We start from the raw sequence: 18,276 nt of genomic DNA, 5'->3' as shown, positions 1-18,276 counted from the left end.
AAAAAGTGTTTCCTTGGATTACTCCTGAGCCTAGAACCTTTTAACTTCATCCTATGTCCCTTTCATTCCAGAACTTCCTTTCAATTGAAAGAGAATCTCCTCCTATGCATTAATGCCACAGATGTATTTAAATATTTCCATCATGTCCCCTGTCTCCCACCTTTACCTGGATTAAGCCCGACCCTGAATATCTGGACCTAGTTTAGCCTGTTGTCTGTCAGCTTTTTTAACCATTCAGATCCCTGTACTTTATAGGGAGGTTTAATTCTGCCCTGGGGTTCTCTTTGTACAATAAATAAAGGTCTTTATTCTGCTTTATGTACATCTTTAGTGAGCTGAGAGAAGTTTATTCTGTCCTAGTTATGTTTACTGACCCCTGGGATCTCTTTCTGTGTTTTTTCAGGAGTCGCGGGAGGCCTGGGCTCCTAACACAGAGAGGGCTTTGTTCGGTCTCTCCTCCTCTCTGTCCCTCCCCGTGAGGGTCATGCAGTTTTTCTGGATTCTCTATGGGTTTTTAGGAATCTAAAGACAAGAAGTTCCTGCAAACTCCAAATTAGTGGTTAGCTGGGTGATGAGCTGTGAGCTAGGAAAGGGCGTAAGGCAGGAATGTGTCTCTGTGAAAACAAGATTATAGGTCTGGAATTAAGCTTAAAAAAGGTTTAATTTCAAGTGCATTTGAGGTCATACTGTAATAATGTTTCCCGATGTTCAGAAAGACGAGCTGTTGTTTGGCCTGTATATATATATATATATATACACACATACATATTTGTGTATATTTGCACCTCTGTGTGTGTGTTTGTGCGGATATAGCTAATGGAGCAGTCGTGTTATGTTATACTGACATCTGTGACATGATATTTTGTAAGAGAATGAACTTTTCTGAAAAATTCAGCCTTTCTTTCTTGAATATTCCTTGTCATCAAGTAGGTCCTGAAAAAGTGCAGAATCTGCCCCCCCCCCCCCCCCCCCCCAAATCCTATGGCCAATGTTTGTTTATTCACATTTGCTATACTGCTTTTGATAACTTGCAAATCAAAGCGGTTTATAATCTAAGAAATACAAACAAATTAGGAGTAAAGGAACAACAAAAATTAGACAGGAAAGTATAAATTCCATTCATACCAAACTAAAATCTAAAAAATGCAGACAGAGAAGAATAAAACATAGAAAGGGAAAGAGGACAAAAACAGAAAGCAAAAGGTAGTATAGAATCTCAATCAACCTAGGGAGGAGCAAGTGCAACATGAAACAGCTAGGATTTAAGGGACCACTCAGCTCAGATAGGAAGTGGCAAAGAATTCCATAAAGAAGGAGCTGCAAAGAAAGAAAGCCCGATGCCTGGTAGAGTCCAGGTGAGCTTGTTTCAAACCTCTGCCCCTCTCTCCTCTATCCCAGAACCTGGTATCACCTTTTTCTTACACCCCCCCCCCCTTTGAGAATGCAAATATGTCAGTCTCATTTCAGGATGCAAAAACAGAAGAAGCAAGTCTTTGAAGAAATATAAATAAAAAATAAAACAGCAAAGATGACTTTAAGTAAATGGACGACGCTCCAGATAAAAATCCAATATTTATTGATCGATGAACAAGACTTGACAAAGCTGTGTTTCCGCTCACAGGGCCTGCATCAGGAGTCTCAAGTGTAGACCCGATCTGGGTCTACGCTTGAGATTAGAAAGCCTTCAAGAGCACTATTTCATTCTGATGTAAGATCAACAATTGTATGACAAATACAAGAATTGATTTCTCTGATCGCAAAAGACTCCTGATGCAGGCCCTGGGAGCCGAAACACAGCTGTGTCGAGTCTTGCTCATCGATCAATAAATATTGGATTTTTATCTGGAGCGTCATCCATTTACTTAAAGTCATCTTCGCTGTTTTGTTTTTTAGTCTCATTTCAGGACCACGAAAGGCTACCATAGTTAAAAGCTAAACTTTGTTAAAAGATGAGCACCTGCTACCACAAAGCTGGCCTCGACTTTGGAGAGAGTTTCAGGATGCCATGGAAAAAAACCTCTCTCTCCACCCATGACCTTCAACACAGTACCACATGGCAGGATTAATGTGTTCTTCCATGTACCCTGGCTAATTATGGATCTAATAATAACTGATAAAGGTGGAGAATGTTATAAAAATATGAAGTTTTAGTTTGAATGTCAATATCAGTGTGATGTGGGGTTCCCTTTCCTGGAGGTGCCCAGTTCCTCATGGGCAGGGTTTAAAAGCAGGGAAATTAACCAGGGTGCCAAGTAAATGGGAGAGGGGGGGGGGGCACACTGTGCTTTTCAGTTGCTTTGTGTATCTACAAGCATGTGAGCCCAGAAAAGGAAAGCAGTTTTGAGAACACCCTTTCCCAAGGTGCCATTTTCTTCAGCATCTGCCATGCTACAGGCACAACCCCCAGAGGTGAGTATGTCCCCCTGTGTCCCTCCTCCTACAAGCATCCTTAATAAATCCTTCACAAGATAAAAGTTGTTTTTCTTCTATTGGGTGTTTGACTTCTGTAGCACTAGGTGTACTCAAAAGGAGCTTATCTGAGATGGAAAGACCTCTTTTAAAAGCAGCATTTTTGAACCTTTGTGTTGTTAAGCAAGGCTGGTGAGGAGGGGGGGTGTCCAACATGCCATGGTGGGTAGTGAACCCACACCTGCAGAAGCTGGCACACAGCAGCTGCTGGGCTTTGTGGCTCCATCCACTCTAGGCTCCCACCTAGGTTGAAATAATCAAATTGCTGTTTTCTTTCCTTGGCCAGGGGTGTGAGAGATGGGGGAGGAAGGGAATTAATTCTATCACAGATTGAAGCTGGCATGTGCGAGCCACTGAGTTTTGACAAATACACTGACTCACTCGCCTCCTCTTTAGATAATTCTTCCAAACATAAACCGGCTGGGTTTATGTTTTTTAAAATTCCAGTTGGAACCCACCATACCCAGGTCAGGTTGCCTATCTATGTGTGACTATGCTGAAGGATTTCTAGGTCACATCTCTTTTATCCCCCTTCTAACTGGTTAAATTAATTGCCAACTTGGGGTGTGTTCTCATATCACCAGATGGTAGAATGCCTAAGGGTGGCAGCACACAGCCTGATATGACCTACAGGTAAAACACATCCTGAGCTTTGTACAAATTTTGGCTTTTGAGTTGAGTGCCATATTAAGTTTGACTTTCAGGCCTGTGCAGGAAGAGAGAATGTGTGTGTGGTGGGGAGGGTGGGGTGCAGGTTCCTTCATCACAAGACTGACTGAAGTGGCATCTGACTTAAAGGCACAGATGCTTAGTTTAATGGTATTGTGAAACCACTGGAGCATCTCCTGAGCCCAAGGCCTGTGTGCCAAGACCAGGCCTGGAGCTGCCACTGTGCTCACTGGGCTTGTGCTATTCTGCTTTAAACCAGGCTTTGTGGAGAGTAATGCTTGCAGAATTAGGAATGGATCATTATGAACATTATGCTATCCTAGGAGGGGGAAGCTTTAACCTTTCAGTGGGAGAAGTCATCCCCCAGATGCAGCACAAGGGTTTTTTCCAATCATACTGGGAAACTCATTTGCATATCTGATGAGGCCCTAATCAGAGCCTGTGGGGAGGGGTTTCTGAACATAATAGTAAAAAGCTTCGGTGTATGGAGTAGTGTTTTAATGAGCTGCGCTATGCCCTATTCATAGCACACCGTCTGCCTTTGGCATCGGAGTTGAAAGCTTTCAATGTGTTTGTCTTATTGCTCACTTAGTCTCTGCTCTGTCATGTGTTGCTTTTTTAACTCAATGTACTATTTGTTGTGCATCATTGATTGCTTCATGTTTATTCCACCATATCCTATCCTTTAACGTACTGAACATTCTACCCCTCCTAGGGTAGTTTTACCAACAAGCTCCATGTCCTAAGGACAGGCTGAACCAATCCTTGCTTAATCCCAATTGCATGTACATATTTGTACTTGTGATATCAGTAAGAAAAGCAGGTGCCACCAGTCAGTAAAAATACTGTTGGGGGGGGGGGGGGGGGAGGGAGGATGTTTAATACCTGGTCTGCCCTATCTTGTGGGGGTAGCAACAGGTCAATGAAGGCTAAGCTTAACCAGCTTTGGGTTAATGGTGATAAAGGGGATGGGACTTGATATACTGCCTTTCTGTGGGTTACAATCCAAGCAGTTTACAAATTATGTACTGGTATCTTTTTTTTTTTTTGTACCTGGGACAGTGGAGGGTTAAGGGTTTAATAAGCAGCATTATAGGCGGGTTAATGTTTTTAACGTGCATTAACCATGTACGTGCCTACAATATCCCTATAGGCGCCTACATTGTTAGCACACGCGCTAAAAACACTAACGCACCTTAGTAAACAGAGCTCATGATCAGACGGAGCTGCAGTAGGAATTGAGCCTGGTTCCCCAGGTTCTCAGCCCACTGCACTAACCACTAGGCTACTCCTCCATAGAGACCTTGCATTGTGTACTTACCCTCGGGGTTTTGCCCAGATGAGGGCCTTCACCCCCAGGTTCTAGCACTGGGTGTCTGCAGAGCTCTCGCTGGCATACTGATGCTCTGTGAAATGTTCGTACCCTGACAGATGGTTACCATGGTTATAACTAGAAAAGTATGTGCGAGTTACAGAAAGCTGAATCTCCTATTTTTTTTTTTTTTTAAATCTCTTCCTTAACCTATTATTGATACTGGTGGGAATCTCAGGGGAGCTGCCAACGGGCATGCAAAACACATTTTCTCCTGTCTTCACTGGTTCTAGATTTTCTCCAGGAGCCATAGGCGAAGGGAGAGAGATGACATGTTAAAACGGTTGCTGATGTGCTTGCTCTGAGCCAGGGATTTCCTGCCACTAGCAATGAGCTGGAAGCTGAGAAGGGCACACGAGCGAGCGATTTCACTGCAGGTGTGTGCCCTACTAATCTGGGAGCTGGGAATAATGTCGGGCTTCAAATCCCAGCTCACCACCTGGGCTCAGGACTGTCTCTGCCACCTGTTCTGGGGACATCGCGCTGCTGGCATCACTGTTATAATATTGGTATTTCTGTATTTTTAACTCTATCTCATATTTGGCAGAATAAAGAGAAAGAGAAGATGAAGGAACGGGAGAAGGAGGCCAGAGACAAGGATGCACGGTATACCAACGGACACCTGTTCACCACCATCACCATCTCTGGCATGACCATGTGCTTCGCTTGTAACAAGAGCATCACTGCCAAGGAGGCTCTCATCTGCCCCAGTAAGTGCCAGCCCTACCCTTCTGTCCCCCGACTCACCTCTTCTGTATTCTCCCACCTGCTCCAAAACCCTCCCCCTTCCCTTTTACCATATTTTCTTCCTCTCCCACCTTCACTAGCACCTTCCTCCTCCTCCCCCTTTTCTCTGCTCTCCCCACTTCTCTGGTTCTGTCGTCCTCCTCGCTCCCTTCTCGCCTCCCACAGTCCCTTCTCCCCTCTCCCCCTGGAACACTGCGTGTTAATGTAGAAGATATTCCCCTAGGTGGCATATCTTAGTGCGCTGGCCATGTGAGATATTGTATAATAGAATGAAATACTGCTGCAAACAGTACTTTGTATAAAATGTACGTGGTCTGAGACCTGTGAAGATGGCAGAGAGATATCAGTCGAGGGCTACATTCTTGAGCTATCTGGTCACGTTTGCAAAATTAGACCAGTAAAATACACAGGTCACATGTGCCCATAGTCTCCTATCTGGAAGGAGGGCGGCATATGGCGGACTTGGCGTAGGCATCACCTTTCTCCTTGACACATGGTGTAGCATTCCTGTGCAGATCTTTGCATTGGCTCTGAGAACTCCAGTTTCATTTAGAGATTCTCTGTGTGTTGTTTGGGTCTTCCCATGTCCCCCTGCCTCCAGAAAGCTAGCTAAAAGCACGCCATCATGCATGACATGTCATGATAATGCTATATGTCCTCTATATATGTAGTGTGAATGGCTGTTGTCTCGGGTACATTCGCTACTGGTGCTGCTCCTGTGCTGTTCGCTTCTTCGGCTCCACGCCATCGGTTCTCCGGCATTGGTCTGTCATGTCTCTAGCGTTGCTTCCGAGAGGTGCTCAGTTGTGAGGATCTAGGAAAAGATGCCAGCAGATTTTTTTTTCCATACTAGACACTTGATTGTGGTCCAGAAACTGTTGTGTTTGACCTTTAGAGAAGTCTTTAATGTATTTTGGAAACCTTTTTCAGCAATATCTGAGTGAACATGTCTGTTCTGCTTATTGTGTTTCCTGCCGTTCAGTCCAGATAACAGTGCTCTAAAGTGACTGCCTAGGGCAGTGATTCCCAAACCCTAGCTAGTCTGGTTTTCAGAATATCCACTATGGATATGCATTAAAGAGTTTTGTATACACTGCCTCCACTGCAAGCAAGTCTATCTCATGCATATTCATTGCTGATATCCTGAAAAGAAGACTGGCTACTCCAGTAGTGGAATCATGTGGAGTCAGTGGGAGGTCAGGATTTGAACCTGGAGCTCTCATGGCTCACAGTTCAAGATATCTTAACTATAAACCCATGCCGCCTCCTTGATATTATGCATGCATTATGGATCAGACATTATTGTGTTGCCTTAGCAACACAGGAGTTAACATTGTATTATAGATTTTCATAGGATTTGAAAATCCTGTCATACAAATTTCATATTGCGACTGAACCCTTCACCCAGAGGAAGCTTCAGGCTGGCATGGCTTATAGGGTTGTAAACAATTCTTTAACACATGGAATAACTCCATATTTCTCCACATTTAATTTCCGGGGCTTTAAATAATAATTTAAGAAATATGTACATATATTAGCTTTAAATAAACTCAACACACATGATTTTGTGGAATGAGTTCAGACCCAAGGGAGACACACTCCTGGGTTATTCTAAGTATATGTGGTGACCTCTTGATTTGTGGCTGCTGTGTATGTGTGTGTGTGTAAGTGCACTGTGTTGTGGGCACGAGAGCACTATTAACATGTTTCTGACACAGTGTGGCCAGGAAGAAAATGCACCCCCCCCCCCCAATCAAATCCATCTTTTCCATTAGCTAACTGCTAGCGGGCAGAGGCAGCTTTTTCCCTCTACTGATTCCTGCCTGACTTGTTTTCACACGGATGTGGAAATTGGCTTTTATCATGTGGAAAAAGATGTGTCTGGGCCCTCTGCGTCTGATATAAGGCAAGGGTTCACAGCCCTGGTCCTCGAGGGATGCGGGCAGATCTGGGCTCCCAGGGAGCCCAAGCAGTGCTAGTGAACCTAGTTGTCTGAGCCAAAAATCTGATATCAGCGAGGATTGTTCACTGCGGATATCTGGAAAACCAGGCAGTCAAGGATCAGGCTTGTGGACCAGCAGCCTTCTTGGTGTGACATTTGGATTTCACTGATTTCAAAGAGTAATGATAAGGCCACGGACTGTATACTGTGCAAGGGGCAGCTGGGAAGACTTGTATGATACATCATTGCTATGCATTAAGGTCGCCTCCTCTCCTGGGTCAACCCGGAGAGGCCAAGCCAGTCCTGATTTTGACTCTTGTATAGGCACACAGTGGAGCAAAATCAGAACTGGATCAGCCGCTCTAGACTGACCCTGGTGAGTTGGTGACCCTTCTGTTTACAGAAGGGTCAACAGTGACCTTAAGCCAGGGATTCCAAAATCTGTCCTGGGGGAAGTCCAGCCAGTCAGGTTTTATGAATATTCATGGATCAATTTGCATACACTGCCTCCTGGTATGCAAATCTATCTCATACATATTCATCATGGATTTCCTGAAAACCTGACTGGCAGGGGTTCCTCCAGGACAGGTTTTGGAATCACTGACCTAAGCAATAGATTAATACTGGCTGATGGGGAAAAGGGCAAACTCTTGCTGCCCCCCCCCCCCCCCCCCCCATGCATTACTGGAAGCTATGTAGAAAGAGAAGTTCTTGAGAAAAAATGTGTATTTATTTATTTATTCTGTTCAATGGGTAGAATCAGGATTCTGATGAATGTTGCCGTGTCTGATGATTCACAGGTTCAGTGTAAGCAGCATATCACTGGTTCCGATATGTTCCTACAGATCGCCAGCACTAGGAAGAGCTGGACCAAAACAAATCTTGTTTTAATTTGTTTGTTCCAAAAACTACTTTCAAAGAAAAATAAAATTTAAAAAACAACTCAGAGTCTTAAATAGAGAGTGAGACGCAAGCTGGTGGCGCTGAAACTGGCTGCTTGTTTCGATGATCACAGATGGGTATGTGAGGGTATGGATGACATCATAGATTTGGCTCTGAAGGCTGATGATGTCATATCATGGTGGGCATTATAGATTTCTAGTCTTATAAGGAAAGCACCTTGCCAGTGCCTTCATGTAGAGCAGGGTTTCTCAACCCAGTCCTCAGAACACATCCACCCAGTCAGGTTTTTAAGATATCCATAATGAATATGCATGAGATAAGACTGCATGCACTACTTCCACTGTATGCATATTCATCATGGGTATCCTGAAAACCTGACTGGGTGGATGTGAACATAAGACTAGCCATACTGGGTCAGGCCAATGACTCATCTAGCCCAGTATCTTGCTTCCAACAGTAGCCAATCCAGGTCACAAGTACCTTACAGAATCCCAAATAGTAGCAACATTCCATGCTACCAATCCCAGGGCAAGCAGTGGCTTCCCCCATGTCTATCTCAATAGCAGACTATGGACTTTTCCTCTAGGAACTTGTCCAAACCTTCTTTTTTTTTTTTTAGATCCAGATATGGTATTCGCAGTTACCATATGAGTTCCAGAGCTTAACTAGTTTTGGAAAGAATATTTCCTCCTATTTGTTTTAAAAGTATTTCCATCTAATTTCATTGTGTACCCGGTCTTTGTACTTTTTGAAAGAGTGAAAAATCGATTCACTCTTACCTGTTCTACATCGCTCAGGATTTTGTAAAACCTCAATCATATCTTCCCTCAGCCATCTCTTTTCCAAGCTGAAGAGCCCTAATCTTTTTAGCCTTTCCTCATACGAAAGGCATTCCATCCCCTTTATCATTTTGGTTGCTTTTCTTTGAACCTTTTCTAATTCTGCTATATCTTTTTTAAGATACAGCGACCAGAACTGAACACAATACTCAAGGTGAGGTTGCACCATGGACCAATACAGAGGCATTATAATAGTCTTTGTCTTATTTTCCATCCCTTTCTTAATAATTTCTAACATCCTGTTTGCTTTTTTGTGCACCACCTCACACTGGGCAGAAGATTTGATTCCTAAGGTGGACCCTAGCATCAGGTAACTATCATTCGGATTATTCTTCCTAATGTGCATCACTTTGCATTTGTCCACATTAAATTTAATCTGCCATTTGGATGCCTAGTCTTTCAATTTCCTCACAGTCCTCGTGTTTTAACAACCTGAATAGTTTTGTGCCATCTACAAATTTAATCACCTCACCAATACAATACATTCACGTATTTTATATAAATGATGAAATGTGTAGTGGCTGCAGGTCATTGGGAGGTGGGGAAAGGAGGGGGACAGTGTTGGGTGTACAACCATTGATTATGGATTTAAGGAAACTGGACCTCCGAGTCCATAGAGGCCCTAGTGGGAAAGAGGGAATTCAGAACCTGGTTTTTCTGTTCCCAGTGTGCCTATAAATAGAAATAAAACAAAAAGGAAAATAAGGTGATTCCTTTTTTATTGACCTAACTTAATACATTTTTTTTACAAGTTTTCAAAGGCAGTACCTTCTGGTGAGCCTATGGCATTTTGATTTACTTTTGGAAAGTGATTTTACGCAAGGCTGCTGACCTAATACGTGCGCAGTAAAAATGTTCTGTTCATTTTTACATCATTTTTGGGTTTTTTAAAACCTATTTTCAAACTTTTAAAACATGTAGATGATCTTTACATGTGTTAATTCAGTGGTTTTGTGTGAATAAAGTTGATTTCAGGAGTGTTCTTTATACACATAATATTTTCTGAACTTAAAGCGTGGCTGCGATGGCTGGGAACGGCTGTGAGTCAGTAGGAAGTCAGAAAAGAATGAGTGAACCGCTGTGGCTGCCTCTCCCAGGGAAGAAATTGCAGATGGAGAATGTCGGGCTCTGTGGTTTTCAGGAATGTCAACGAATACCTTTCCATCGTATTACCAGCTGTCAGACCATGGGTTTCTCCATGCCCTCTTTGTCACCAGGGGATGACATACACTTCCTCTTTCTGGTGTCCATTTTGTCACTTTAGAAGGTGGCTGAGCAGCTCTTGGCTACGATTAAATGTTACAAGACAATTCAGAGCATACGGGAGAAGAAAGAAAGACTTGAAAAGTGAGGGAGACCTGAAAAAGCAAAGCAGAAAATAGATGTGTTTACAGAGGTGCATGAAACTATAATATGAAATGATGGGATCTAGGGATCAAGCTCTTGCTGCATAATGAGGTCAAGGCCTGAATGGCATTATAAGGACAGAATCCAAGAAACGTCGTTAGAATAAGAGTAAGGCACTAAGCTACTTCTGAGCTCCCCTGTGTAAGGACGACAGGAACTGAGTGCCCCTGTATAATAAAGACAAGGCCTGAATTCCTGCATTAAAAGGACAGGAAGCAAGCATGGGACCAATCTCCTGTGTAATGAGGACACCTTTGGTGGTTTCCTTCTGGCTTTCGTTACCTGTTTGGCATTCAGCCACTGAATGTGGGTGAAGAGACCAACATTACATCAGGAGTTTATATTATCTCAGCAGAGAAGGGGGCGAAGAGGGGAGGAGAAGAATATCAAGCGAAGGGGCCCTGGACCATGGATCGGATTGTGAGATTCTCAAAAGTTCCCCTCAAGCTGGTGTCACTAAAGCATTTTTCATTTACAGTTGAGGCTTGATTTAAAAAAAAAATTTTTTTTATTAACTTGCAAAACAGTAAAAAAGATGGAAGAATCCACCTTACAACAGCAACAATAAACCATGAATGAGAATCCAAATACAATTTTTTAGACAAAGAAATAATAAGCACCCATCCCCAAAACACCACCTCCCTCTCCCCAAACCCCCCATGGATTAGCAGACAGCATCCTACCATAATCCTATAACAAACGAACAAAGAACTTCTAAAGACAATACTGAAACAATAGATCTTAAAGTATGAACTGGGGAGTTGGACTCTTGTACCTCCACCAAACTATTGAGTCCCCATTCCAAAAGCTAGCTGAGTATAAATATACCCCACATGACTGAAAAATTAACTTCTCTATTCCCACCCCCAATCCCCCCCCCCATAAAAAACCCACACAAATAGTTCCAGTAGGATAGTGCAGTAGACCCAACCCCCCCATCCCCAATCTACAAGTCATTTAAGAAAATGAGTTAAGAATTATATGTCCCCCAGGTATCCATAAAGAGCTTTATCTGTTATGCAGTAAGTTTAGCTAGCCTTTGCTTCAATAATGCAGAGGAACTGAAAGAAGTCTTGGTGAACCTGGAAGAGGTACTGAGCCAAATCGACAAGTTAAAGAGTGATAAATCACCACCCAAGGTATTGAAAGAACTCAAAACATGAAATTGCTGATCTGCTGCCAGTGATCTGTAACCTGTTGTTAAAATCATCCGTAGTACCTTGAGCCTGCCATGAGTGGGAAAGCGTGGGGTACAAATGTAACTAAAATAAAAGAATACCTGAAGACTGGAGGGTGGCCAATGTAATGCTGATTTTTAAAAAGGGCTCCAGGGTTGATCGGGAAAATTACAGATCGGTAAGCTTGACTTCAGTGTCAGGCAAAATAGTGGGAACTATCATAAAGAACACAATTGCAGAACACGTGGAGGGGCATTTTCGATATGATGTCTAAGTTGGACTTTGGACGTTTTGCACTAAATGTTTCAAATCTGAATAGAAAACATGACCATTTTTGAAATTGCAAAACGTCTATCTTTTCTTTTTTTTTTTTTCGAAAATACAATTTGTAACAAGGTTTTGTGCTTTGTGCATTCATTTTTTCAGGCCATTTAAAAATAAGAAAGACGTATAAGTGAAAAATGTAGGAAATCAAGTCATTGTGATATAGGAGGGACCAACATTTTTACTAGACTATCAGGCTCATTTTTGAAAGAGAAGGACGCCCATCTTTCGATACAAATCGGAAGATGGGCGCCCTTCTCCCAGGGTCGTCAAAATCGGTATAATCGAAAGCCGATTTTGGACGTCCCCAACTGCTTTCCATCGCAGGGACAGCCAAAGTTCAAGGGGGCGTATCGGAGGCATAGCGAAGGCGGGACTTGTGCGTGCCTAACACATGGACATCCTCGACCCGTAATGGGGAAAAAAAAGCGCGTCCTTGATGAGCATGGATGACTTTACCTGGTCCTATTTTACAACCAAGGCACAAAAAGGTGCCCGAAATGACTAGATGACCATCGGAGAGAATCGAGGATGACCTCCCCTTACTCCCCCAGTGGTCACTAACCCCCTCCCACCCTCAAAAAACATCTTTCAAAGTATGTCCTGCCAGCCTCTATGCCAGCCTTAGATGTCATACTCAGCTCCATCACAGCAGTATGCAGGTCCCTGGAGCAGTTTTAGTGGGTGCAGTGCACTTCAGGCAGGCAGACCCAGGCCCATCCCCTCCCTACCTGTTACGTTTGTGGAGGAAACAGCAAGTCCTCTAAAACCCACTAGAAACCCACTGTACCCACATCTAGGTGCCCCCCCTTCACCCATAAGGGCTATGGTAGTGGTGTACAGTTGTGGGTAGTGGGTTTTGAGGGGTTTGGGGGGCTCAGCACACAAGGTAAGGGAGCTATGTACTTGGGAGCAATTTATGAAGTTCACTGCATGCCCCCTAGGGTGCCCAGTTGGTGTCCTGGCATGTCAGGGGGACCAGTATACTACAAATGCTGGCTCCCTCTGTGACCAAAGGGCTTGCATTTGGTCGTTTCTGAGATGGTCGTCCTTGGTTTCCATTATCGCCGAAAATCAGAAACGACCAAGTCTAGGGATGACCATCTCTAAGGACGACCTAAATTTCAAGATTTGGACGTTCCCGACCGTACTATCGAAACGAAAGATGGACGTCCATCTTGTTTTGATACTATGGGTTTCCACGCCCCTCCATCGGGAAGTTTTGCGAGGACGTCCTCAACAAAACTTGGGCGTCCCTTTCGATTATGCCCCTCTAAGTATCCCAGACATCCCAGGAGAGCAGTGGGGCACCCTAGGGTTTAAATGTTCCCAGATACACATCTCACTGTTGCTCCCTTATCTTGTCTGCTGAGTCCTCCAAAACCCACTACCCCCAACTGTACACCAATTCAATAGCCCTTATAGGTGAAGGGGGCACCAGTATGTTTATGTTTACTAAAACTTGTTATACCGCCCTAGAGTGATTTACAATTAAAACATGGAAGTAACAGAATTCCATTGAGATAGGAAAGATATCATACAAAACAAGTCAAGCATGATTTAAATAATAACCATTGTACCAGAGTCCCAAGTCGAGCAATAGAACTTTACTGAGAGTTGGTACCAAAGGCAATAGAAAAAAAGTGTGTTTTTAGTAAAACCTTAAATTTAATTAAAGAGGAATCTGAACTGATGGAAGGGGGTAAATCATTCCAAAGTTTAGGACCAAGAAAAGGCAGAGTGTTGAGTGGATTCTAGATGTGCAGATTTCGGAGTAGGAAAAACTAAGCAGTGATAACCAAGCAAACGTAAAGATCTTGCAGGAGTGTAAGGAATAATCGAGGATGAAAGAAAAGAAGGGAGACCAGTGTGATATGGACCAAACAGAGAATTTTAAAGAAAGACCGATAGGGGAAAGGCAACCAGTAAAGTCGAAGAAACAAAGAGTGATATGATCTGTTCATTTAGCTCTACAGAGAAAGCGGAAAGCATTCTGAGTCTTTTTAGCTGAGAGTTCGGGAATCCTGCAAGTACAGAGTTACTGTAGTCAAGTTTGGAAATGATAAAGGCGTGAACCAGAGTATGTAAAGAGGCAAAGTGAAAGTATGAACGAATAGAATGGAGTCGAAGAAGGGAGCAGAAACCTGATTTGAGAACAGAAGAGATATGTTGGGAAAAGGATAGTTGTGAGTCTAGTATGACACCCAGATAACGAAAAGAGTTGACCAGGAGAACAGATTGATTGAAAAGGGTCAGAGGAATTGCTGGAATTGGAAAAGAGCCAGTGATTCAACATGTGATGGTCTTGTCTGGGTAAGGACTAATCTGTGATCAATAAGCCATGTCAGAGCAGAGTGGAGACAAGATTGCACTTTAGAAAGGTATGAGAAAAAAGGGAAAACCAGGAGAATGTCATCTGCATAGATATAAAAGTTGACATTAAGATCTTGAAGAAGAGAAGCAAGTGGACTGAGGAAAATATTAAATAGAAGGGGGGAAGAATAGAACCCTGGGGGACACCATATTGTAGAGATGTGTGTTTTGAATTTGTGAACCCAGCAGTGACAGAAAATATGTGATCCAATAAGAAAGAAGAGAACCAAGCCAAGGCAGTGTCAGTAATACCTACTTCAGTGAGACGGCGAGGAAGGAGAGAGTGATTGATAACGTCAAATGCTGAGGATAAATCAAGTGAAATTAAAAGTGAAATTTTGTATTTGTCAAGAATCCACCACAAGTGTAACAGGTAGGGGGAGGTATGGGCCTGGGTCCACCTGTCTATAGTGTACTGTGGCTGCACCCACCACTACACTACTCCAGGAACCTGCATGCTGCTCTAATGGACCTGGCTATAACATCTGAGGCTGGTGAGTACTGTTTTTATTCACATCTTTTGGGGGTGGTAGGGGGGTCAGTGACCACTGGGGGAGTAAGGGGGGGGTCATCTGGTCATTTACAGCACCTTTTTGTTTTGTTTTCATTAGAAAAACAGGTATAGACCAAAATGTTGAAGTTTTTGCCCTAGACATTTTGGTTTTGTTCCATTATGGCTGTAAAATGTCCAAGTGTTAGGCCCGACCTAAGTCCACCTTTAAAAAGCCCCTGACACGGCCCCTTGTGATTTGGATGCACTACAGACGAAATGCATAGATGGATGTATGCTAAACAGGTTTTGAAAATACCAATTTGGACGTTTTGAGAAGAAATCCGTCCAAATGGTGCTTTATGATACTTTTTTTGAACATTTTTCTCTTTTGAAAATGAACCCCATAGAAAGACATGGTTTAATGGGACAGAGTCAGCATGGGTTCAAGTCAAGGGAAGTCTTGCCTCACCAGTTTGCTTCATTTCTTTGAAGGCGTGAATAAACATGTGGATAAAGGTGAGCCAGTTGATGTATATCTAGATTTTCAGAAAGCTTTTGACAAAGTTCCTCATGAGAGACTCCTGAGAAAATTAAAGAGTTATGGGATAGGATGCAATGTTCTGTTGTGGATTAGGAATTGGTTATTGGACAAAAATAGAGGGTAGGGTTACACAGCCATTTTTCTCAATGGAGGAAGGTGAAGAGTGGAGTGCCATAGGGATCTGTACTGGGTCCGGTGCTATTTAACATTTTTATTAATGATCTGGAAATCGGAACGACGAGTGAGGTGATTAAATATGCAGATGAGACAAAACTATTCAAACTTGTCAAATTGCATTCGAATTGTGAAAAATTGCAGGAAAACCTTAGGAAATTGGAGGTCTGGGCATCCAAATGACAGATGAAATTTAATGTGGACAAATGCAAAGTGATGCACATTGGGAAGAATAATCTGAATCATAGCTACCTGATGCTAGGGTCCACCTTAGGGGTCAGCACTCAAGAAAAAGATTTAGGTGTCATTGTAGAAAATATGCTGAAATCTTCTGCCCAGCAAAACCGCTCAGAATAGAGTAAATTGTAGAGACATCCCAAGTTCACAAACTGCAGTCATGAGCCTGATCATTTGGTAGGTAAATGTTTCACAAGTTGGGGTGCCGTTGCGGCTGATTCAGGTAAATGTACCTTGCCTCCATGATGAAGCTGCAAGCAGCAGGCTGGAAAAAGTAAGGCAAATTGCAGATGTTGTTTTATGCAATAAGGTGCAAACCTTGATGAATTCTTTGCGGTAGGCTGCTAGTTTGCCCGAAAAATCTTGAAAACATAAGATTTTATTATTTTCATAGGTCATAGGACCGTGGAACTGAATAACATGCAAGATTGCATCTTATGAGTATAATTCAATAGTTTGAAAATAAGCATTCTAGGTCGTGTGGCTTCCATCTGTTGGGGTTCAGCATGGAGAGCGGAACTGCTACCGATATCAGTTGTAATTTCTGCTGCAGCCAGGATTAGAGAAATCCCTGCAGTTCACCATCAGTAATAGATTCCGGTAAACCTACCCATCGTAGATTACTTTGTCGGGAGTGGTTGTAAAGTTTATGCACTTTATTCTCCAATTTTTTAATCATGGCTTGTATCTTGGTCTGGGCAGTGTCCATGTAGTGGGCCTGATCTTCCAAATCAGAGACCCGCTGCTGGCAGGTCCTGAATTCTGCACACAGCCTTATCTTACGCCTATCTAGTTAGTCAGTCTTGTCTGAGATCTGTTTTAATTGTTCTTTCATAGTCGTTTCTATCATTGTTTTAACTTCAGCCATTATCTCAGTGACTCACACTGAACTCACAGAAGGCGCGCCTCCAGAATCCGCTTCCACCATCTTAACTTCAGATCTGCAGCTCTTCGCCTTGTCTTTATGGGATAGCTTGGCTGCCATTGTAGGTAAAAACAAATAAAGACCGGGCTAGGAAGGAGTAAGAATATTGTCAACAACGTGTACTAGTCCCCCCCCCCAAAAAAAAAAAAAATTGAGCCCGGGGAGGTAGAAAATGGGCCAGGAGCTCTCTCCACAGACACCTGCTTCCTAGCATGGCATCACATGGCCTTGAGACGATTTTTAATTAAGGCTGCCAACTGGATTCAGATTCATAGGACAGGGTTGATTCAGTCCTGAGTTTGCAGGGACTTGTTCTGATTTCCCCATTGCATTCCCTAAGAAAAGCAAGACTACAAGTCCCAGCATGCACTGGGGTAAAACCATGATTAGAGCAACCCTGTCGGGCGAATCTTGATCCAGTTGGAAGCCTTATTTTTAATATTTCATTAAGCGGCTCTCTAGTCAGAGAAGTGTTCCAGATGACGTCATGCTACCTGGTATCTGATTGGTTCATATAGTGTGTATGTATGATGTTACCTGTAACATCATCACCATCACAGACTAGGTTTTGACCACTCCTGAGTCTAGAGCTTTGGCCCTAGGACATCATGGGATTTGTTTTTCAGTTGAGATCTGCCACTGCAGGTGCCGGAATGCACCAGAAAACGGAAGGTCCCAGGACAGGTCTGGAGTCATTCTCCAGAGATGAAGCCACCTGGAACATTCCAGATGGACTCAGAAACAGTCCCCTCAACTCCTGTCCCTCAGAAGCAGGCAAGAAGGTTTTTTGGGGTTTTTTTTGTCACTCTTGTTTCAAAGCAGTTTGAGGAAGTAACAGGATTCACTGCACTGCTTTGTTAAACCTGGACCAAGTTGTTCACAATACAGATTCCAAGTGGCTGGTAATGGAAGAGGCAGAAATATATGGAGCCCCCAAATCCTTTCCACGTTTGCATCCCAAACCCAATCTGTTTCCAGAGTGTGGGAGCCCTGCAGTTCTTCTCGCCAGGGAGCCTCTGTTTCCAACACCAACTGTTTCATGTCCTTCACTGTGTGCCTGTTGTTTCAAGCTGAAACATCTGTCTACAGGGGCAGCTGTTCCATTTCTCCAGGGGCGTTTCTAGATTTGTGAAAACAGCTTTCAATTTACATTCCGTGGGACAGGGGGAGACCAAATTGAGAGGTTTTTGATCGCTCCATGACCACCACCAAATTCCTGTTGGAATGTTGAAGGAAGGAGAATTTTTCTGTGTCTCACTTTAACAGGGTCAGAGGGCTCCAAGTTTCTGAACCTTATTTTGACCAATTGCCCCTGTGGTTTTGACCCCTTTTGATGGCTGTGTGATTTGTTACAGGGATATTTTTCTTGCTAGGTCTGTCAGCACCTGCCTCTGCCCATCTGATGGCAACCCAAGATTCCTGGGAGAGGCCTTAAGGAAGGAACAGCTGTTGAAGAAATTGCACCCCATTCCGACCTCCCAACTGATTTGGAATAAGCTGTTTTTGGCTGTCTCAGTGTTTCAGATTTGTGGCATAGTGTGCTGTGAGACTTGTAGACCTGTTTTCATTTGATGTCAGTGCAGTAGTTACAGAAGTCAGGAGGGAGGACACTGGAGATTGAGCATGGTTTGTTGACCAGACTGGGTGACCAAAGTGCCCCCTGTGGTACTAAAAAAATGCAAC

The 18,276-nt window shown here is 43.3% G+C and overlaps 1 protein-coding gene across 3 annotated transcripts in view; it reads left to right on the top strand.

The window, feature by feature from the left end:
- Positions 1 to 18,276, top strand: part of ARHGEF2 (Rho/Rac guanine nucleotide exchange factor 2) — a 234,150-nt gene that overhangs the window by 151,353 nt on the left and 64,521 nt on the right. For all 3 annotated transcript variants that reach the window (XM_030187065.1, XM_030187067.1, XM_030187066.1), the window contains one exon: positions 5,058 to 5,220. In XM_030187065.1, coding sequence (XP_030042925.1) covers positions 5,058 to 5,220 — 163 coding nt within the window. The remainder of the gene's footprint in view (positions 1 to 5,057; positions 5,221 to 18,276) is intronic.

Source organism: Microcaecilia unicolor, chromosome 14, assembly GCF_901765095.1.
Source record: "Microcaecilia unicolor chromosome 14, aMicUni1.1, whole genome shotgun sequence".
Lineage (NCBI taxonomy): Eukaryota > Metazoa > Chordata > Amphibia > Gymnophiona > Siphonopidae > Microcaecilia > Microcaecilia unicolor.
The sequence above is the reverse complement of the archived record's forward strand: the minus strand, read 5'-3'. Positions and strand labels throughout refer to the sequence as shown.